We start from the raw sequence: 22,378 nt of genomic DNA, 5'->3' as shown, positions 1-22,378 counted from the left end.
ACAAAATATTAACAGTTTCACCGCACTATGCAAATATATGCATTGTATATCGTAACTACCACGTATATAAATACTTTCCCCATCTGTAAGTCCGGAATAGTTAAGTGAATGGAGAAAGGGGGCGCAGTCGCGGCTCTCGCAGGAAACCCGGATCTACTTTGCGTAGCTCTATGGGGAGAAAGGGAGGGGGACTGATGTGGAGTAACGCCTCAGACTCCTGCCATGGCTGCAGCGGTGTGGACAGATCGAGGGCGGAGGGCTGCGACTCTTGCGGGGACACTGACTGGGTCCAGATCGACTCACACCGCTTTGAAATCTCAATATGACGCGCTCGTCATCGGCGGAGGTGAGATCTGTTAAATGGCTTCAAATGTGCAAAAAAACAGAGCAGCTGTGCTATACAACATTTCAGCTAAGTTTGCTAAAGTTCTCTCTGGAGAAGATGTCATAGCCTTTTAAGAAAGTTGTATCTGCATGTGTTAGTCTGTGCATCTATGCAAGACCACTGTTTATTCGTAATTATAAAACTTTTTACTCACTTTGACTGTAAAAAATTACAGGAGAGTAGTTTGCACAACATGCCCAACAAAATATTAATTTTGTCACAATGATCATCTTAAGGAAAGCTAACATTTTTTGTATTTCATTGCAGGGCACAATGGACTGGTGGCAGTGAGTTCGTGCATGCATTTCCCTACACCCACTGTACAATATGCTGTAACACCTGTATGGTTCTGCAACAGGGTAAAGGTGTCTTTTGCTTGTGCATGCAGGCAGCTTATCTTCAGAAGGGAGGACTGAAGACAGCAGTGTTGGAGCGCAGACACGTGCTGGGAGGAGCCGCTGTTTCAGAGGAGATCTTCCCTGGTAGGATGGTCCCTGGTTGGAAATGATCCTGGCTCAGCCTAGATCAGAATGGGAAAGTTCAGCCAAATTTAACAAACAGCAGCACAACACTTACCCCTAGTGGCTCAATGTACAGCAAAGTAGCAACTCTTAGAAGTGAGAAATAGTCCAGTAGAACACTGCTGTGTGGATTATATTATACAGAATATCAGGGACATGCAACATGCACAAATAATCAACAATCTGTGAAGAAATACAGGTTTTCTGCAATTCTGGTGAAACTACTCTATACTGGTAGAGGGATTTTGTATATACATTGCAAGGAAATGTGTTAGGGATTAAATGATCTCTCATCCGGTAGTCTATTTTGTAATTTGTAATTTTTACATAGCTTCACACACTGTTGTATGAGTGTCATTTCTGTAACACTCTTGTACGCAGGTTTCCACTTCTCCAGGTGCTCCTACTTGCTCAGTTTGCTACGACCACATATATACAAAGACCTGGAGCTCAAGGTACACATAGCCACTTCACAAAAAGGTTTCATATTAATTACCTGATTGCAGTATGGCTTTAAGTGATAGGCCTGGTTCTGAGCTCTTCATTTATTACATTTTTTATTATTTTTATCCTTGTTTCCCTTTAGAAACATGGGCTGAAGGTGTATATGAGAGACCCCCATGCTTTCACCCCCATGCTGGAGGAAGGGGTAAGAGGTGCTCCACCGAGGTCTCTCACGCTGGGCTCAGATTTGAAAATGAACCAGATGGAGATTGGAAAGTTCTCACAGAAGGATGCTGAGGTGATTTAAGCATTATGGTACCCCAGTTTATTTGTATGTATCTAAGCTCACAGCATAAACTGCAAAAGTTTTTCACTCTCTCTTTTGACCTTTATCTCTCCATTGCCCTTCTTCTCACAGAAAACCACATTCCTATTGTATGCTCACCACCCACACCTTCACTCATTCTTTGACATGTTCCCAGGCTTATCCAGAGTTTGTTGCACACCTTGAAAAGCTAGCAGGTGCCATCCACCCTCTCCTTGATGCTCCACCTGTAGATATTCCAGGCATCACTGCTGGATCACTGAGGAAGAGGCTGGCGGCGGCTAACACACTGAGCCCTATTATAAAATGTGGTGCGTTGATGGACCCATGCTCAGAAAATGGACATTTTACATCATATTTGTAATGTCAGAAGAACAAATTATTAGACATGAACTCATTTTTTGTAGTGCAGTAACTAAGTCATGGTTTTGTCTCTGAATTTAAAGGACTGAAACTTGGCAAAAACATTCCAGACTTTTATGAGATTGTAACCGCACCAATAATGAAGGTTTGTGATGGTTTACACAGAGCTGTGCTATCAGTTGCTGTTTCTTTAGAGACTGCATCATGACTAACTCATGCTTTGTGTCAAAGATTCTCACTCAGTGGTTTGATTCGGAGCCACTGAGGGCAACACTGGCTACTGATGGTGTCATAGGAGCCATGACCAGCCCGAGTAATCCTGGTAGTGGGTGAGACGCATTTTGCTGTACACTGCAAGCTCAAATAGTTACAAGTCTAACCTTAACTTTTTGAAAAAACTGATGTCAAGCTCTTGCTTTGAAGGTATGTACTCTTGCATCATGTGATGGGAGAGCTGGAAAAGGAGAAGGGAGCATGGGGTTACGTGGAAGGAGGCATGGGAGGTGTGTCTCAGGCTATTGCTAGTGCTGCTCGATCATACGGTGTGGACATTTTCACTGAGAAGGTAATGTGTGGAATGTGGTTTAATGGTATTTATTTTATAGGGAGATAGAAGTTGTTTTGTAGCATCTTTATTTTGGCTTTCATGCATACACAACACTCATTCTTGGCAGGATGTTGGACAGATCCTTGTTGGCTCCAATGGTGCCGCTAAAGGAGTGGTGCTAAAGGATGGCACAGAGATCCACAGTAAAGTTGTTTTATCAAATGCTACCCCATATGTTACCTTCAAGAACCTCACACCACAGGTAATAAAAAATAGAAGCACCACATGTAAGTGCTGTGTCACACGTCATAAATTGTTCTGGCACTCTTTTTCATTGTAGGGGGCCCTTTCTCCGGAGTTCATGAAAGCTGTAGATCAGATAGACTACACGTCACCTGTCACCAAGATCAATGGTAAATCTTCTGTTTGCACGCGAGTCGTAAATTAGTTGTATACAAAAGTTCTGACGGCCAACGTAACATAAAACATTTCCACCTGGGGAACAGAGCAGGGTTCTTTTTCCTTTTAAAGTTGCATTGGAGATTGTTAATATTTAGTGTTGTTGCCTCAAAGGAAGCAGACTTTTGAAGAAAATGTCACTTAGGCTCCTTGCTGTCAACCCTAATTACATTACAGGCTTTTCTACATTCATATGTTATACACGTTTAGGTGAAATCCTTCATGTTTTTACCATTCTTGTATAGTTAGTAAGTTCTCGTGTGTACTAAACCACTACTTACACTTTCAGAACTGTTAAGACGTGGAAAGGTGTATTACAGATGTACTGCAGTGCTGTGTATCATTACAGTGTTAGATCAGATCACTCCCTAAGCTTGGGATATTATGAAACTGCATAAAGCATACACAGCTAAGAGGGTGTTTAGAGTTCTTTAGCTGCCTCTGTACTAGCATTTGTAGCTCCTGCCTGTGAATTACAGTAATGCCTGGCTTTATTACTCAGGAAGTCTTTACTCCTAACTGATCCTTTGTGCTTCTCAACGATTGTCTTGTGTGTTTTGTAGAATTTAACAGTCTTAGATTCAAAGTGAAGGAATTGAGCAGTATTAGGCACAAAAAATTACAAGCACTGAGAGTTACCATAATTCAGATATTTAGTATACTGCTAAAACTCAACACACTTTGCTCGACTAAAATAGAAATTTAATGAAAAGGGAAAGGCAAGCACTGATTCCATGCTATTTTCTTTGTTGTGGCCTGTTATTATAGTGGCAGTGGACAAGCTACCAAACTTCCTAGCAGCTCCCACACCAGATGATAAACCTGGACCACATCACCAGTGTTCAATTCATCTAAACTGTGAAAGTGTGGAGGTACTGGAGACAGCATATAAAGAGGCCTTGAATGGACGTCCCTCAGCAAGGTAAATATGTCTTCAAATACGTGAGCACTTAAAGACATACAACTTGCCATGTATAAAATCTAACAGTTTACATTCTGAAACCAACACCAACCATGCAAGAGACACTACTGGATGTGAACAATACAATTACTGTTCTTGCACAGATTTTCCTCATAGTTATACATTACTTACTGCAGAGAATTCAGGGCAAAGTGTAGATAATAGAGGACAAGGCACTTGTTAACGTAGATTATTGATAAAATCATGCAGCTGCACAAGACAGTACTAGCCATAGCAAGTACAGCATAATGTTGAGCACTTAAATTTCAAAAAGAAAGTCATAACTGAAAGTTAAATATCACATTACTGAAACTGAAAGTTAAATATCACATTAAAAATATTTCCTAAAGTGCCTTGTAGTAGATATTTTCACCACCTCAACTGACTCAGTTACATTGTTCATATATTTTTATGTCATGAGTAAACCTGGAATGAGTGAGCTTCTGTCTCCGGGATATTTGTTTTTCATTTTTTTCTAAAAGTGTCAGTACATCAAAGTTTGTTTGCTTGTAGACTGCAGACTAATTAACCTTTTAGTCAGAAAAGGCCAGAAGCCATGAGTTGTTTTCTTAGCTCCCAAATATTTATTTTAAATAATGTATATTTACATTGTTCTATCCAGAATTTCTGTCAATAACTCACCTAACCGTCACTTCCCACTATCTTTTCTCATCATGATCCTCTATTCCTGTAGACCCATGTTGGAAATGACCATCCCCTCTGTGTTGGATCCTACTCTGGCTCCACCTGGCTGCCACGTGGTGTCACTGTTCACCCAATTCACCCCGTACCACATAGAGGGCAGGGAGTGGACCGATCAGGACCGAGAGGCCTTTGCAGACACTGGTTAGAAAGGCAAATGATAAGGGACTTCTCCTAGCTCCAAGGCTATCAAAGTGTTCACTGCTACTAAATTTAATTCAAGCAAACTAGAATTTAATGTGATCTAAAAATTCTAAAAAAATACAATGCATATTAGAAAATGTTTATTCCGAAATTAGCTGTAGACCATATTTTAAGGCCCCAATCTGTCCTGTTCAGATATTGAAAGTTGAAAAGTGGGACTCAACTATTTAAAGGACTCTCTGAATGTATATTGATTAACCTGCTTCAGTGAAAAAGCATGTGTCTCTCTGTCTCTTTAGCATTCGACTGGGTGGAAAAATACGCCCCTGGGTTTAAAAAGTCCGTGGTGGGGAGAGACATCCTGGCTCCGCCTGACCTGGAGAGGATCTTTGGACTCACTGGAGGGGTATATATGCTGTGGACATTGTGGAACTGAGTGGCAGTTTAAATGTTGACATGCAGCTCATTTGCTTGACAGAGTCAGCTTTACACTGGATGAGGAAGTAATTTGCGTCCTCTGCAGTGTTCAGCCATTTGCAACCCGCTCAGGCACAGGCCTGTTGTATAAGCAGTTAATGGTTACAGACAGTTTTATCACAACCCAATCAAAGTTCACAGCAACTATTATGGGACACTTAACTCACATCACTGTGTTTACTTCTGTTTCTTGTGTATTTATGAAGCAGTCATTCAACAAATTCCAGGCTACTTTTCTCAAAATAGTATAATTATATAAAAAGACAAAAATAAAATGTTGGTTTTGTTTTTGCAGAATATCTTTCATGGATCAATGTCTCTGGACCAGCTCTACCTGGCACGACCTTTGCCCTCTCTCTCAAACTACCGTTCACCAATTAAAGGACTCTATCTCTGTGGCAGCAGCTGTCATCCAGGTTTTCTTTAATGTTTTCCTAAAACATTAGATCACAAATATGGCTGCTTGTTGTGTGTAGCGTAGTAATAAGTGCTAAGATTATTGTTATGTTGACTGGTATGGAAGAGCTATGAATGAAGTCTTATCTGCATGACTCATGATAAAGAAATGAATATGATGTCAGGTGGCTGAGTAAACTGTGTCAGATTTATCTACATAGAACACCGCTGACTCATTCTTTTTTTCTATTTTGTGCATGTAATGATTTTTAGGTGGCGGCGTGATGGGTTCTCCTGGCTGGAATGCAGCACTCACTGTCATGGCTGATCAGAAACATCAATGAGAAATCTCACCACGTCAGTGTGTGGTTCAATGATCAGTGCTCTACCTTTCTTTGTGTAAATTTGACTAGTTTGAGAAATCAATTTCAATACTCACTCCAGCTAGATATTTGATTAGCTGTCAATACACCTGGGTGTAAAGATATGGGACAAATGGCTGATTTAATTATACAAGTGATATGTGATGAAAGAGACAGGGTGAGGCTTAAAAATGTAGGTCATCCATGTCAAAAGTCCACCAGTGGAAAGATACAAAACCAAGGTGTGACATACTTATGAAGTAATCTAACTGAACAAGCAGAAAATCACTTATGTTGAAGGCAAATCTATTTTTGACACAGCTGATACTCAATGACACACAATGGAACACTTTGCAACTTTGAATAAATTCAAGCTAAAGTGTTTTCTGTTCTTTCAACCATATATTACTGAAATGTTTTGTGTTGCTTTCATTCTACTGGGATTTATGTTGCTAATAAGTCTTAGGGCTTCTGTATTTCATGACAGGAAAAAATGTGTTATTAGTAACATTTACACCTCCCCGTAAGCACCACAAAGCTGAAAGCAGCTAAATGGAATCCAGGCCTTAATTGTATTATTTACTTTTACTGTGGCATTTTAAAATGCCCTGAGAAAAAGTCCTCTTTGTTCATGGGACACTGTTGATTTTTCAGTGTTTTTAATGCTAGAATGAAACTAATAGTAGATAACCGTTTGACTGAATGTGACCTTATGGATTCTCTTTAGAAGAAGCACTTTGACAGAAAAGCATTACATTATCTTTTACTAAAGATCTTGTGTTGATAGAGTTATGCAGATTAATATTGCATGGGAAACCCAGCTGAGTTTGATCCATCTAGAACCTTACAAGTTATCTTAAAACTTCATTGTTGACCTTGCACATCGTACTTAAGAAACCTTGTAAGTTAAGAAGGAGCGCAGTCTAATTCCAGGATAAATATTTTTTTATTTGTTGTAACAGTAATGGCAAGGGCATTAAAGCTGATTTTCTTGTTAGGGAAATTTCATATCCAATAGAACAGATGGGTAGACTCCCACGGAGCCCAAAAGGTCATGGTGACAATTTTTTGAGAACTATTTTTGCACAGCAACAATATAGCCCCTTTCAGACATGCACTCCTATCGATTAATCTGATGGCACCTGAACATGTCGGCTTCATGTCTAAGTGAGCACCCTAGTCACGCTCCGTAAAAGTTGTAATGGCAGTCTTATTAGATCAGACCTAGTCTTTTCATATCACTTTTTGAACAGGGCACAAGTCTGAATCACATGCCATTGCATCAACAGACAAGAATACACAAGCAACAAGACTCGTAGGTGTGTTTAGCAATTTAGGGAAGGCTAACTAGCTGTTTGTAGGATTACTTCCTCTGAGTTTATCAAATACTGTCAGCATCAAACAGAAGCAGGATCCATATGAGTGTCTCCAGAAAGAAAGGGTTGCGTGCTCTCTTGCATGTGGAACAAAAGCACCAGTATCTTCCTTAATAATTTAGAAATTATGCCCCACATCGAGACAGGATTGTTCAGGGTGTAACAGCAAGTTACACAGTGTACTTTTTTTCACATCAGAGAGGTGATGTGTGACACACAGAGTAAACTGTGGTTAAATCATTTCTTTCATAGCAGCCAAACTCTAGCTAAGTCTTGAGTTCATCACAGGTGTTGGGATATTTTATTTTACTGTTGGGAAAGTATTAGTTGGAATATCTGTACTTTGATTAGGGAAATCATAATTAATACTTTTCTTTTTGAAGTTTGATAAGCTGTTATTAGTTTAGATTTAGTTTTTTGAATAATTCAGTCTTGTTACTTATGCATATTAACTTTATTTTCTATTTTTGATGCTTCTCTTACTTGCTCTAACCGCAACACAAATGGTAGGTAACATGCAGGAATTAATTTTGATTGATCTGATTATTGCCAGTAATTTAGAACTGATGGGTCTCGGACAAAAGCTAAAACTTTACTGTAACACTATGACGTCTATCTTCCTTACATAGAAACAAAGTGAAATCACCTATCAATACGGGTGCTTAGCCAACACTGGCTAAAAATTAAATCTAGCTCGCAAATGCTACAGTAAGCTAATACAGCATAATGTTATTACTTCGCAGTTATCCTTTCAGACAGATGACAATACACTTTTATGTTTCTGTATAGTTGCATAGAAAGACATAGTTGCTTATTTTGTCAAAATGTTTGATTAACATACCTTAAAACCACTTGTTTTGATTTCTTCACACCAGTAAAATGATGGCAGTGCCATTTTAGGATTAGCAAGGCTGCTACAATTCAAGAAACGGCCTGAGAGGAAAACTGACAAGATTTAAATATTTATAATGTGATAATATTCAGACATACACACACACACCCCATGACGTGGGAAAGATGGAATTTTACTTCATGAATTATTTTGAGAAATTCAATCTTGTTGTGACTGCTAAATCAATTCTTTTTTCTTTTATAAGATTTGATTATTGCCAATTTACTTTGAACTGATGAGCCTTTTACAAAAGTTAAAACTGTGCTCTAACAATATTATCAATGACATCTAAGTTCTTGACAAAATCAATGTCAAATCACCAATCAACAGGCATGCTAAGCTAACACTGGCTAAGAATTCAAGCAAGTTAATACAGCATAGTGTTATTACTTTGACATAAAGTCAGCTAGTAAGCCTTTTAGAGACATAGTAATACATCTTTTTTTTACTGGTTAACTGTTATGTTACTGAGTGTGTATATAAAAAGATACACTTACTTTGTACAGTAAAATGCTACATAGCTTAAAACCACTTTTTGTGATATCTTTACACTAAAAAACGACTTCAAAGTTAGCCAGATACGCATGAAAAGCCCTGGAATGAAAACTGACTATATGTAAATGTTTATATCAGTCTATAAATTCATTCAATTTATATTATTACTGTTGTCAGTACATCTAAGGGACAATATTTATATGTATCCACACCGACCTAGTTTGGCCTAGGTCACCGTGACAAGATCTGAACCGTTCAATAATCGATAACGGCGTCCTGTGTCTTTAAGACGCCGCTCAGGGTGGACCCAGCGTCCGTGTTTGACGCTCAGGAAGTGGATTAAACCACTAAAGATTCCCGCAGATTCGTTACCGATTGTCCTCAATGCTACAAAACGTGCTCCCGCTGACCTAATCCCCGCGTTTGAATACTTTTGTGGGATACTTGAGAGGATAATGCTGGATGGTTACGCTCATGAAATTCACCAGAGACATATGCAGGCTGTTGGGACTCGGGAGCGGTAAGAAACGTTCCACTTTTCAAAAACTTTCTAAACGAGCCACCAAGTCGGATTGAAAGTGATAATGAAACGCGTGACGATGAAACTGTGGATAATAGCTGACGTGTGGTTTGCTGAGCGGCGTGTTCGTGGTGGTGTTTTCGCTGCTGTCTTTTGTCGTGAAGATTAAAGTGAGTTCGTGGTCAAACAATGAGAGTTTCCCCCTCCTGCCAGCTACACCCTTTGCTTGCACTACTTTCCAAGTTCGCGCAGGAGGTACCATAAAGTTGTCGTGCGAGCTGAAACTTCCTTATTTTCGCATTCATGAAGCAGACACCGAGACCTCACACGTCTAAATATGCCACATATGTGCCATATAAAGCATGAGGTGTGCCCTCCAGGCCCAAACTAATGTAAGTGCATTCCCTAGTGTGTGTTGGTATGATAACAATGCTTCAAATAGGTGGCAAAAGCCCTGTAGCTCAGAAAAAGCTTAACCGTTCGTTTACACTTATGCAAGAATCAAGTTATATGTCTCTGAATTGGTCATGTGCCCACACTTTGTTCCTCTTTTTGTTTTTCCGCGTGTATGTTTAATATCCTTGTATTACAGGTTGTAGAGCAGGTTAATATATGAACCTAAATGACCTTAGAGGCAGCTGAGTATCCTAAAAGACATCTTTAAAAACTCTGATCGGAAATTTATATCGATGACCATATCTAATCTGATTATATTGTCTTTTTCAATAGGATCAGACTAATTCACAGCAGAGAGCAGAATAGGATACTCTTTCTTTTTGATGACTTCTTACGACACGTTGACTTTGTAAAGTTAACTGTGCCTTGCAGCCACATGCTACTATTGTAGAGGAACGTGATTCACTGAGCATGTTACCATTTTAAAGTTGTGTAAACACCTGTGTCTTCAGTGAGTTTACAATCACTTTAAACGACCATGATTTAGTTGTCTTAATGATAAGGCTATGTTCGCTTTCTCGCTGTCTGTAATGCCGTGTTGAACAACAGTAAAAGAAGAAAAAGAGCAGTGAAGCTGATTTCCTGCTTAAAGTGCCAGTCCACGATGATACTGTTATTTTGCATTCCTGTGGAAAGAGCTCACCTTTCAACTCGACACTAATTTAGAAAGTTTCCTTCAAGAAAGAAACAGAGAGTCTTTTGTTGCTTTTGTACACCGCTGTTGCATCATTTATGCATTCGGAGGACATTCCATTATAGTGAAGTTTTAACAGAAAGCCTGTTTCGGCTGAAAGGATGGAGCCGCTTAGCAGTGGCTGTTTCTTGACATTTGAGCAGTGAGCCAGGGATGGACAGCTGAAATTCCTTGCGCTCTCTATGTATGTTTGGAAACACATAGCGATGGTAGACTCTATACCAAAGCCTATGAGACTTGGTGTGATAGATGCAAAAAAATGTCCTGGAATGTACATGGATGGACGGTTTTGTCAGCAGGCTTAAATAGTGTAGTTTTCTCTCATAGTGGAGTCCCAGCACTAATGAGAATATATATAGAGAGAGAAAGAATAAGAAAGTCCTGGTAACTACTTGTTTTCTTTTTCCCACTAGCAATGTAGCATGCAGTACAAACAGTTTGTGCTTCAAGAGTAAAATTGCACTGAACTCTCCCATCAGTGCTTCACGAGTCACAACATGAGTCACAGACCAAGTATGGATTTGTCACTCTGGAAATCTTTGCTGAACAAATGGAAATCTGACACCACATGGATTCCTGTATGGTCCAGGGTTTTGCAGTGTCGGCTGCCATCAGGCCTAAATCAACTACAGGGTTTTTTGGTTTGATGTGATTTATGCACTCTGAAAACACGCACACATATCACACATTCAGGGCCATAGCTGTTTTTGGGTGTCATTTTCAACCAAGCTTCTGAGAAGAGATGTTCTTACACAACGGTACTTGAGGCAGCTGTATATGTTACATGTTGGGGCTGTGGCCGTGGTAAACGTCTGTCTCGTAAGACCAAAAAGGAACAACGTGAATCAGTCTCACTGAGCAGTTTTTTGTTCACTGCTCATTTTTGTGTCCTGTTGAGCTTTTACTGGCTCTTCACATGAGAAACCATTATGTTTCCTGTCTCGACCCGCTGTTATTTAAAAGTAGTTTTGTTATCGATGGTCAAAGTGGTTAGACCTGAATGTGAATGAGGAGTTGAGACTTGTAGAGTAACAGATGTTTAAATATATATAGTTACGTGCTTCTTGTACAGCACAGCATTGTTGCAAATCATTAGTTTTGATATTAAGGTAAGGTATGGTGTTGAACAAAACTTTGTGTACCTTCTTTTTAAAAGGGAAGCATGTTGTTTACATTTAAATTGTATAGTTCAAGGGTAAAGAAAAAAGCAAAAAGAATGGTACAATCATATCAAATGATAGTGCTGCCATCACATGTTTCATAGGAACTGAGCAGTTTTCACTTTCACAATTTTAGAGAACTGGACAGTTATTTCCCACCTGTCAAAAGGTTAAAGAAATTTAATTAGAGATGTGCTGGTCGAGCTATGTTGCAAAGCAGAAGAAGAAACACAGGCATCTGCTATTCTCAGCAAGCTGCACATTAGCTCCACTTTACTTTTCTTGTATGCTATAACATTATAAAAACTGGTTTCCAAAAACTGAAACAAAATGAACACATCAGAAGATGATGTCATCACTTCTAACTAGCTGATGAGCTGTTTATTTCCTAAAAGGCCCTCCTGTCCAGCAGCAGGAGGAGCAGATGGACTGTGGTGCCGCAAACCCTGACCCAAGGGATGACGCCACTTTGTCACAGGTAAACAAATGGTGTCAGACTGACATTGTCAGGACTGCAAAGGGTGATGTTACAATGTGCAATGTTCAACTTCGGTGTGTGTTTAGGATGCATTAAATGGAGAAGAGGATTTGAGTGAGGAGGAGAAGGTCAGGCGGAAGGGAGAGCGACGCAAAGCCAAGAGGAAGGTAAGCAGGCAAATCTTTACTCCCCTTAAAGATTTTGTTTATTATTATTTTACTGAGTCTGATGGGTAAAGTCATGCATATTCTTAAGTTCAAAGTACTGCATCTGTTTCAGCGCCGTCGAAAACGAAAGAAGCAGGAACAGGTTAAGCAGAATGACAGTGCTGAACAGGTAACAATCATTAGTCCCTATTTGAATGCAGTCTACATCTTCCTTGACTTTACATAATTCAATATTTGAATGGTCCTAAACATTAGGATGATGAAGAAGAGGATGGTGGTGCAGAGTCTGAACTGGATGAAAGTGAGTCAGAAGCTGAAGTTGGTTTTGAGGACGAGAAACAAAGTGTGCAAAAAGAAGAGAAAAAAGAGGCAAAATCAGCCGCCTCAAACAAGTATGTTGGCGCTCCAGTCATGACTCCTTCAGGAATCAGAGGACATCAGAAGGCCAAAGCCAGATCCACTGAAGAGGTAGGTTCATTATGTAGCGGCCCCTTGGATTCATTCAGCAAGACAGAGAGTTTCAAACGGGTGTTGATTTAGTCTCGGTCTCCACGAGCACGGTGTACCGTGAAAACTACAGAATTAAACAGAATACAAAATGCCTCACTGTAGTATCACAAACAATTCACATATAAATCATGTTCACATATAAATCATGTTTACCTCCAATACAAATAAAACGCAACTCATCTGATAATAACGCATATTTAACATTTTCATACCTCATTCCGCCCTTCCATGGGCGCTAATTTAAGTGTTAGCCATCAGCTAGCATGCTCTCCAGCTCGATATACACACACACGTCGCTGTTCAGAGCTACGAATACAGGATAATGAGGTAAATCACAATGTAAACTTTTCCCTAATACAATTCAAACAGATAAATGTGATGTATAACTACTGTTTTTAGACAATTTCTACCGTTTCTCCGACGATGTGTGAGCACAACGTTGTTTAGACAAACAGGAAGTTCGGCGTCACAAAAACCGCAGAAGAAGAAGAAACGCACGCTAAACAAAATAAAAGCGGAACAGACCACAAGGTGGCACTGCAGGACTACAATGTCTTCTTAATACATAAACAATACTGTGCAGGAGAAAAATACTACAATTTATCAGACATTTACACATTATACTGGTGCAATATGCATGTTGAATCCTCCTATTATTTTTAGAAACTAGCCATCAAGCGCCAGAGTATGAAGTAGTATGTGATGTAGCATTCATAGTGAAAATCTGCATGCTTGTAAGCCTGGAGGGCAATTTTAACTCCAGTGTTTGTCTTTTTGTGCCTCACAGGAGCCAGAGTGGGATGTAAGCAGTGCCTTCTTTGCTAATGCTGCTAGCCATATCAAACCCAAAGGATCAAGTCGCAAGTCCAAAGAAAACAAGGAGAATGAGGCCAGGAGAGAGGTAAACAAATGCTATATAGATAATGTAAGATGAGTAGGTACAGAAGTCTCCTGTCAAAACTGCCCACTATTTTTCTTGTGGGAGCAGTGTGTCCCTCTCACAGTTCCAAAGTCTGATGTGTGGAAAAGTGGACTCTGGACCATGAAAGCCTTTAAAGCAGGTGTTAATGTGTACGTGCATGCTTTCGTGAATATAAAGTGATGAAAATAATATTTTACTTACAGACAAATGGAACTGACACGATGACCAAGAAAAGCGCGTCGCTGACAGGTAAGGAACGATTTCTGCAAAAAACGGTACACAACCTGCATTTTAATAGCTTATTCATTGAAACAGAACCAAAGGCTTCAAGGACATTATTGATTACACATTCCTTTGTACAAGCATGTCAGCATGCAGCATTGCGGTCAGTTGAGGCCTTGGGCTACTGTCTCACTGGAGAATTGTTTACAAATCTTCTTTCTGTGCTGCAGAAAAAGGGATAAAGCTGGTGCAAGAGGGGCAGTATGCACAAGCAGTCAGTATGTTTACAGAAGCCATCAAATGTGATCCAAATGATTACAGGTACATCTTCTATTGTCATGACTAATTTATTGCTAAAGGAGTGTATAGATTTCACACAGATGTAACATAATCCTTTTGCTTTTTTAAAATAACATCCTGTAGGTTCTTTGGGAATCGTTCTTACTGTTATTACTGCTTGGAGCATTACCCTCAGGCCCTGACGGATGCTGAACGCTCCATTCAACTGGCCCCAGACTGGCCCAAAGGATACTTCCGCAAGGGCAGTGCTCTCATGGGTATGAAGGTGAGTGCAGGCTACTGTGGCCATGGGATATAACATGTAATCAAAGAAATATCTCCTAAATAGCCTCATTCTGAAGCCTATGTAGTATAACTATCCTCTTCAAACTAATTTGCATTGGCCTTTGTCTGTGCTACAGCGGTACAGTGAGGCAGAGCAGGCAATGGAGCAGGTCCTGAAACTGGACAAAGACTGTGAGGAGGCTGTCAATGACCTCTTTAACTGCAAAGTGCTGCAGTTAATGGTAAATACACCAGCAAACAAAGGGACAAAGGTTGTTCCTCTAGACTTGGCAGATGTGACTGAAAACAACCACAGCTTCTTCTGAACTTTACGTTTTTAATGGGAACAATTGTCATCATTGGTTATTGGTCACTTGACTTGTTTGGCATTACTCCTAATTGTTTTCATTGCTGCTTATTATTTTTCACTACTCTTTCCTCAGGAGCTTGGTTTTGAAGAAATGCAAAGTGTCCTACTGCTGGAGAAATTTTCTACTGTGCAAGCTGTTCTAGCGTCTTGTTCCGATGCTGCCAGAGGTAAGACCATGTGAATATTTATTTAAAAGAACCAGCAATTTCTCTTTGTAACACTGGGGAACAGTAGTGTATAGAGTAAGCCATATGGTGAAATCAAACAGCTGATTTGCAATATTTTCTAGTATTGAAGTTCTTTTTGCTTTGCAGCTGTGGGCCAAGATCCATCAGTTGTGCAACCAGGGTGAGTGGCCATTTGTTTGTTCAATTACATCTGGGGTTTAGTGGGAGTTAGTAGCTAAACTTTTAGTTAAAATAAGTACATAATTTTTAAACTGTACATCAAAGCTGTAATTTAACTGCTTTCTTTCTCCTCTTTCTGTCAGAAGTCCTTGTCCATCTCTCTGGGTGGGAAACGTAACAACCGAGTTAACCGAGAAACACCTTTGGGACCTTTTTAAAATGTATGATGCTAGTGTGGTACAATATTTGATACTGACGTAATTTACACATTCAGATTAGTCCAAAGAAGCACAATGTTTCTATTCAGATATGTAGAAATCTAATATTTACCTAAGGTGGTTATTGACTTGTCTATTGCTTGTCTCTTACTGTAGGTATGGTGAGATAGAGAGTATCCGTGTGCTGCATGAGAGATTCTGTGCCTTTGTCAACTTCAAGAATGCAACCATGGCTGCTCGTGCCATGGAAAAACTAAATGTAAGTACTTATTATGTCTCTTCTCCCAATATTGTGTCTGGTTTTAAGAACACAAGTAGGGGCTTAGAGTCTCATGCGTTCTTGCTGTCACAGGGTTATTGTATTGAAAACACACGTTTGGTGGTTCGCTATCCTGACCGTCGCACTCAGAGGGTCCTTCCCATTCCACTCAAGACTTGTCTTCCTGTCACACAGCAGGCTGGGGCAACTGCTGGGTAAGAGGCAGTTCAGCTATACCTTAAAAATCCCTAGGTCAATCAAATCATGCAATAAGATGCCAGTGTTATTTGCTTTTATAGCTAATATGCCTTTCTGGTGTCTCTCTGCCCAGACCTCGAAGACGTGGGCCAGTGAACGGAGACGAGTGTTACTTCTGGAGAACCACTGGCTGCCATTTTGGGGAAAAATGTCGCTACAAACACATTCCTGAACAGAAAGGCAAGGACAGGAAACCCTGGCAGCCTTGAAATCAGTTTACACTCTGCCTCAGTAGTGTACAGGAAACTGCGATGAACTGACTGTGCCAATGGAGCTGGTACTTTCTGGACCAGGGTCTTTGGGCTAAAAATAGTAACTGTGGCAGAATGGACCAGAATAGTCAAAGGATCAGAGCCAGCACTGAGGCTGTGAGTGAGGGATGGTCACACATGTGCCGCTATGGAACGGGAACATGAAGGTTTTGATTTCAACCTAACACCAGACTGGTTGATATTGCTTAGTAGACTATCCAGAAGGGAGCAACAAAATCACCTGGTGTAGTATTTAAATAACCACCTTCATATTCTCAGCCCTTTATGGCAACATGGTGACCCATTTCCTCGCTAAAGGATGCAACTTAACATCACGAGCCTACAACATAAGGATGGAGTGTAATTGCTTTGGTTCACTATTGTGGAAAAAGTAATGGCTCTGCCATGTACAGCGGTCCTAAAAGGAATCGGTATAGATTTATCATGTTTGGGACCGTTTCCTCTAGAATTTCCACAGAGCAGTGTTCCTCACCATTTTAAAGAACCGTAAATTGACCTTTTGGTTTATGAAATATTTTAACAGTTGCATGTGTACCTGTTGTCCACAGCTGTTCACAACAGGCTACAGTTAATACTGGGGCTGTGTGTTGTTCCTGTGCCAACATTGTCCACCAGACCAAAGACTTAGAAATGGACGTACTTCACATTTCAAGTACCTCCACTATGCAGATCAGTTGTTGTTGTTTTTTTTTTTTTTTTAAATAATAAGCTACAGAGACCCAGATGTGTGCCTTTATACTATGTTATGTAGCCTTAGTTAAGATGATCATATGTAGGTAAATGGATCTAAGAGCCACAGCTGGACTTGAAGAATTACAAAATTGTATGTAATAATGGCTTGATTAGGTGCATAACTCACTTAATTTACCGGGTGGCTGCCCTTGGAAAGACTCACTATGCTCACTGGGTGTCTGTTCAGCTGTCATGACAATTTATAGTGTCCTTCATAGCCGTACCTATAGGGTGTGGTAGAAATAATAGCAACACCTGACAGTATTATGCAGTCCAGTAAAATGGAAATGCTTTTGTTAAAGCTGTGGCGCTCAGATTTTGGTGAATCTGTGTCCAAGAGGTATTGTTTTATATTTTTGGCAATTCTGAACCCCACCTTTTTTAGTTTGATCTTCTGGATGGCATTAAATGTCCAATATACTCTTATCCCAAGGGCGTCAAATACTGTTTTATCAAATCCCCAAGATTTGTGTTGGTGTCAGTGCCACCAACACAAATATTCAGACCTGAAGAAATATAGGAGCTTTTTTTTTCTCTTTAGTTTAATACAGCCTCATAGGGAGGTCTGAGAGTTGCTAGCATAAGTCAGAAGTCCTGTGTTGAAACATTTTTTTTTCCCCTTAATTTTGTTTTATTTTGTGACTTATGTCACGTTTTCACTTGCTCTTTGGCTAAGGTTAGGTACCAAAACAACTTAGTTAAGGTTGGAAAAAGGTCATGGTTTAGGTTAAAATACATCCTTTCACAACATTAATCATGTGCTACAATGCAAACTTCTCATAACCCAAAAAGGTGACACCACTATAGTACATTTGACTGTGGATTTGTGTCATCTATTTCTGACATTCAGGGATTTTTATAGCTCTATCAAACTATCCCATATGTTAAAAAAGTGACTATAAAAGGTACCTAGTGCGTTCAAATGTGACGTCAAAGGGTCGTGTAAAGTGGCAATATGTGATGAGTTGGTTATGAAGCCAGACTCAAATATCAGGCGTGAAGTGCTTCTTCCAGCTGTGTGGACAGTAGGAGAGCTAGGTGCAGCACTGATCTGTGTTCCCAATTCAAATTAAGAGCCTTCATAAGTGTTTATCTCAGCATTACAATACTGATCATGATTTCTTGGCACATTTACGTTGTAAACATCAAACTGTTTTGGGTCTATGCAAAGGATAAGTACTGAAATGTTTGTCAGTTTTGTGTCAGGCATAAACTCACACCTCCCGCCTTTGACAGTCAATCATGTGTGCTCACATTCACAGCAGAATGTTTAAAATAATACACAATTTTAGAATCTTGAAAAGCAGTGTTTAAATGAAGACCTTAGGGCCTCCATTTCAGTATTTCAGTGAATTGAAGAATCCGATGGCTCTGCAGTAAAAACCACCTTCTTTCATGCATTTCAACACTAGACAGTGCATTAAAGCCCATTGGCATGTGTTTGTATCATCCACTAGACAACAATTACAGCTGGTTTAAGTCCACACTACGTTCACTTGTAAACTATGCACAGCATAGTTAAAGTATTTATTTTTGTATTTATACATTTTTTTTTCTATTTCTTTTTTACAACATACCTTGGGAACTGAATTCACCTTTTAATTTACTATCCATTTTGTCTTTTCACTTCATGGTAAGTTATAGTAATGCATTACAAATCAAAACACCCGACTTCTGTTTTCTCTTTAAGCTTTAAGAGACAGACATTATTAAGAACTCTTTAGTGCAAACACTGTCACATGCTGCACTTCTGCTTTTCTTGTATAACCTTCTGCCTCGTGGCTAAAACTTGTGAAAAAAGGAATTAGACACCAAACCTACAGACTGCACTTGCTGATTTAACATACTTGCTCTTTTCTTATATAATTGGTGCTGTTAACTATGGTTTCACAATGCATTCAGTTTTGTCGACTTTTAAAATGTGTTTTAATTTTACCATGGCATATTTTTAATTACATTTATTAAATATTTCAAATTCTACCAACATTTTCCCTTCAATGTTTGTCATTTGGTTTGTTTTTAGTCTCTTTATCGTGTTTCAAACTATTCCAGGAAAATGTATTTCTAATTACGATGTATGCGTTTATAACCAGAGCACTGCAATCCTATTAATCTCTCAAATATTTTGTATTGTTACTGCACTGCAAAAAAGAGTCTTTTATATTTAATAAACACATATGAACCATCCATACTATGTGTATCTGCGTCTTTACACCAGAATAAGTGAGGTATGTAATTATTTTGCTAATAAGTCCTGAGCATGGACCTTCTGGTGGCGCTATGTGGTTCTCCTGCCTTCCACAAGATGGCAGAGTTGTACTTGAAAGGTTCACAGTGAAATATGTCACCAACTTAACTATCCTAAGAATTGCATGCATTCTTTTTGATCACCAGGAACCAAGATGCTGCTTTAAATCATATTTGATGCACAAAAACCTTACATAATATGAAAAAGGCCTGACTGGTGTGCGGGGAATATGGTAACCCTATAATCACTATTAAAAGACACTTGTGTGGGTAGCATTAAAGATGCACTGAGGAATCTCTAACCACCCAGGTCAGGGAGAGATGGAAGCAGCTCTGAGAATGTGTGGGAAAAGCAACCATTATGCAACAGATGCCTTTTAAAATAGAGAGTAACTGAAGCCTGAAGCCACCTGCAATTGAATGTGTGATCTTTCCCAGTGAGACTGCAATATGCTGCAAAATTAAAGGGGCAGTCCACATATATAAATGAGGCGTCGCCTACTCATCAAATGAGAACTACTCAACTTGTGAAAGCAGATGTATAATGACTTTCACAGTTATAAAACTAACCCTCATAATGTCATCAGGATTATATCAGTTTTGGCCAAGAATAAAAAATTTCAAGAAAAGACAAGTGGAACTGTGGGAAATGTAGTGTTTATAAAACCTGGCTAAGACTAGACCCCAATGCTTTTTTAATACCCCAGAATATGGGAATGTGTAATACCAAGTAGGCAGAGTGCCACTTTAAAACTGCATCTAATGAGGATTTTCAATCATACGTTAGATTCAAGTGAAATGTATACACTATCATATTTGAAAACAATTTATATATAATTTTACAGATTACGATTAAGTCAAACATAGCTTTTGATACTAAATCACACAAGGTTAACCTATATGGAGCTCTGCACTCTCAACCCCACACTCTGTGTCGCATATCCTCCATACAGTATGAGCCTACATGCTCCTATAGCCAGTTAAAAGTAAAAGCATTATGAAAGCCTGGAGAGTCGGCAGTGGGGGTGAGCATGAGGAGGCGCTGTCGTTTGAAAAGGCACTTGTTTATTGTTAGAGAGCATGTATTTATTTCATGCCTCCACAGATTGTGGGTAAGGGCAGAGCCGGCTCGGTCGGTGTAATTAGAGAGATGGAGAGAGAGAGAGCACTCTGCCACAGAGACCTGCTTTGCTCAGATGCTCTTAGCCCTCTGAGCCTCTGAGATCCCTGTAGCACACTCTCACTAGCACACACCCCCACTGAGCTGTAAAAGTATCGGCATTCAGGCAGGGACACCTGTCTAGTCTAGTTTAATTAGTCTGATATGCAACAGTGCATCATAAATCATAATGGAAGGATGTCACACACAGCAAGGATAGTTTGGGGTTTTTTTTTTTACCTTAGCGCCTCTTGTTTCCTTTTGCTTTTTTTTCCTTACGTATTCCTTCTCTCTCCCTGTCGGCCTTGGAGATCCCTCTGATTTGGCCCCGCTAATAGGGGGTCTGCTCTTCCTGTTCGGGTTTACCAGCCAGGGAGGGACCACCATCGTGCCACCCAGTCGCACCATCACTGGCACACACACACATGTCAATTACAGCTTCAAAGGTTACATGTGCACACAAATACACACGTTTATGTACCTTGTGATTCCTTTTCGACCCTGCTGCAAATCTGCATACGAGTAAGTGTTTTTACGGTTGCGGTGGATGTTTTGGTTCCTACCTCCCCTGTCATGATTGTAATTTTTCATGTCTAAGAATAAACCTTGCTGCCTTAGAAAGGTGCCCACTAAGGTTTACTTGAAAACTCAAATACAGTTTATCAACACAACACCCTGAGGCCAAACATTTCCATGTAGCTAAATTTGTCCCAAATGCTTCCAAAATTACTCAAAAAATAAATAAACAAGTTCCGAACATGTAGAAAGGCCTCAACTGACCCTTCTTAAAAGCCACGAACAGAACTTTTTCCTTGTTTATTTTATGTGGATATGCACTGAGGAGTTAAATCTTTATGCTCTCTACACCACGATGATAGGTTACACTATAGTAACATACTGCTGGGCTAGGGTGGTATAGCATATTCTCATCAGTCACGTTCACCATGGCTACGGTGAGGCTGGGCCTATTTTAGACTTGGTGGTTTGCGGCCATCTCAACAAGGAAATATCTACCCTGTGGTATAGGGAGCTTCTTTAAGACACTTGGAACTTGATGTTTGAAACTATTCTGGAACCAGAGTCCTTCCTGTTGGTTACATTTACACACGTTTACCCTAAAGTTGTGTAAGGCTCCGAGGATGCAGTTAGGTAAAGCATCGTCAGCCTATCAGAGAAGAGATGAGGAGAGGCACAAACGTGAGGAGAAAAAAAAACTTGATTTAATAATGAAAATGAGTTTCACAATGTATTAAGTCCATTTCTGCGAAAGTATTGAACATCCCATCTTGAAATTAATGAGTCTTGTGGGCTGCTGGAGACTAATTTCTCAAACATTTGCCATCCGATTCATCTATCTGTGAAGAACAACTACCCAATATTTCATCTCAGAGCTCATTCGACAGTGCTTCAAAAGTATTCACCCACTGTTGTACAAATGTCCGCCAGAAAGACATACAGAATATGTTAAAACAAGGAAAACAGTGCAAGAAACCCACTTGTTTGATATTTTTAGAATTTATAGGGATACTGTTGCGACATTACGCAGACACTTAAGTTGGAATTTAATACGGCAGCTTTACATTTTAACATTTTACGTAAGTCTCTTTCTTTCTATATGAAAGAAAAGGGACCAGAGAGAACGACTGCACAGGAGGAGGGAGGCACTGAGGGAGGCAGTGAGGGAGGCAGGGAGGGATATATGGAGAAGGAGGGAAGAAGTCGGGAAGGAGAGCACTTAGTAGAAACACTCCTTCACTCAGTCACTCTCCCCTTTGCCAGTGACATCCACCACTGCAACACTTGCTGCCTGCCAGGTGAGTGAACTTTCACCTTCTCCCTTTTGTTTTTTTTTCTTGATAAAGAATATTATATGACTTTCACATTATTTCTCAATTAAGCATAACAGGTGTTTTAAGGGAAAATGAAATGTAAGCGCAGACTGCAATTCTTTTACTAGAAGTGGATACATTTCTA

General features: G+C 39.7%; 3 protein-coding genes and 1 long non-coding RNA gene across 7 annotated transcripts in view; 3 read left to right on the top strand and 1 right to left on the bottom strand.

Moving 5' to 3' along the window:
* Positions 1-191: 191 nt before the first annotated feature.
* On the top strand, positions 192-6,470 carry pyroxd2 (pyridine nucleotide-disulphide oxidoreductase domain 2). The gene is made up of 16 exons (XM_023284924.3): positions 192-346; positions 653-672; positions 774-867; positions 1,288-1,361; positions 1,493-1,648; positions 1,833-1,986; positions 2,122-2,183; positions 2,270-2,367; positions 2,462-2,603; positions 2,713-2,847; positions 2,926-2,998; positions 3,813-3,966; positions 4,700-4,851; positions 5,151-5,257; positions 5,624-5,744; positions 5,998-6,470. Exons 1-16 carry the CDS (start codon positions 223-225, stop codon positions 6,066-6,068), a joined length of 1,737 nt encoding a protein of 578 aa, XP_023140692.1. The 5' UTR covers positions 192-222; the 3' UTR covers positions 6,069-6,470.
* A 2,694-nt stretch (positions 6,471-9,164) lies between these two features.
* On the top strand, positions 9,165-19,185 carry zgc:123010 (uncharacterized protein LOC641500 homolog). 3 transcript variants are annotated; one of them, XM_023284927.3, is made up of 16 exons: positions 9,165-9,369; positions 12,075-12,157; positions 12,244-12,324; positions 12,437-12,493; positions 12,580-12,792; positions 13,622-13,735; positions 13,960-14,005; positions 14,209-14,299; positions 14,402-14,543; positions 14,680-14,784; positions 14,986-15,079; positions 15,227-15,260; positions 15,406-15,480; positions 15,634-15,736; positions 15,830-15,951; positions 16,068-19,185. In XM_023284927.3, exons 1-16 carry the CDS (start codon positions 9,312-9,314, stop codon positions 16,201-16,203), a joined length of 1,554 nt encoding a protein of 517 aa, XP_023140695.2. In that variant the 5' UTR covers positions 9,165-9,311; the 3' UTR covers positions 16,204-19,185. The 3 variants fall into 3 exon arrangements, with proteins under 3 accessions (XP_023140695.2, XP_023140693.2, XP_035810831.2); XM_023284925.3 differs by having other exon boundaries at positions 9,167-9,369; positions 15,403-15,480; XM_035954938.2 differs by lacking the exon at positions 9,165-9,369 and adding an exon at positions 9,405-9,761 and having other exon boundaries at positions 15,403-15,480.
* LOC111578268 (uncharacterized) overlaps positions 12,543-22,378 on the bottom strand; it is a 21,791-nt gene continuing 11,955 nt past the window's right edge. The window contains exons 1-3 of one of the 2 annotated variants that reach the window (XR_002746978.2): positions 13,245-13,288; positions 13,047-13,140; positions 12,543-12,898 (exon numbers count right to left, since the gene is read on the bottom strand). This is a non-coding gene — a long non-coding RNA (uncharacterized LOC111578268). Of the gene's footprint in view, positions 12,899-13,046; positions 14,020-22,378 lie in introns of those variants that run through there. The other variant, XR_008604322.1, reaches the window with a different exon arrangement.
* loxl4 (lysyl oxidase-like 4) overlaps positions 22,065-22,378 on the top strand; it is a 25,585-nt gene continuing 25,271 nt past the window's right edge. Inside the window, exon 1 of the mRNA XM_023284923.3 lies at positions 22,065-22,218. Within this exon, the coding sequence (XP_023140691.2) occupies positions 22,104-22,218 (115 nt within the window). The 5' untranslated portion in view covers positions 22,065-22,103. The remainder of the gene's footprint in view (positions 22,219-22,378) is intronic.

This window comes from Amphiprion ocellaris, chromosome 16 (genome assembly GCF_022539595.1).
Source record: "Amphiprion ocellaris isolate individual 3 ecotype Okinawa chromosome 16, ASM2253959v1, whole genome shotgun sequence".
NCBI classification, from domain to species: domain Eukaryota; kingdom Metazoa; phylum Chordata; class Actinopteri; family Pomacentridae; genus Amphiprion; species Amphiprion ocellaris.
This window is presented reverse-complemented; position numbering and strand designations above follow the sequence as displayed.

What these genes read in the sequence shown, in the direction of transcription:
- pyroxd2 (XM_023284924.3), top strand. Translation starts at nt 223, where the DNA reads ATGGCTGCAGCGGTGTGGACAGATCGAGGGCGGAGGGCTGCGACTCTT. An exon ending in ACAAAGACCTGGAGCTCAAG is followed by an intron (nt 1,362 to 1,492) that starts GTACACATAGCC and finishes GTTTCCCTTTAG; the next exon opens with AAACATGGGCTGAAGGTGTA. An exon ending in TCAAGAACCTCACACCACAG is followed by an intron (nt 2,848 to 2,925) that starts GTAATAAAAAAT and finishes TTTTCATTGTAG; the next exon opens with GGGGCCCTTTCTCCGGAGTT.
- zgc:123010 (XM_023284925.3), top strand. Translation starts at nt 9,312, where the DNA reads ATGGTTACGCTCATGAAATTCACCAGAGACATATGCAGGCTGTTGGGA. An exon ending in GCTGTTGGGACTCGGGAGCG is followed by an intron (nt 9,370 to 12,074) that starts GTAAGAAACGTT and finishes ATTTCCTAAAAG; the next exon opens with GCCCTCCTGTCCAGCAGCAG. An exon ending in ATGACGCCACTTTGTCACAG is followed by an intron (nt 12,158 to 12,243) that starts GTAAACAAATGG and finishes GTGTGTGTTTAG; the next exon opens with GATGCATTAAATGGAGAAGA.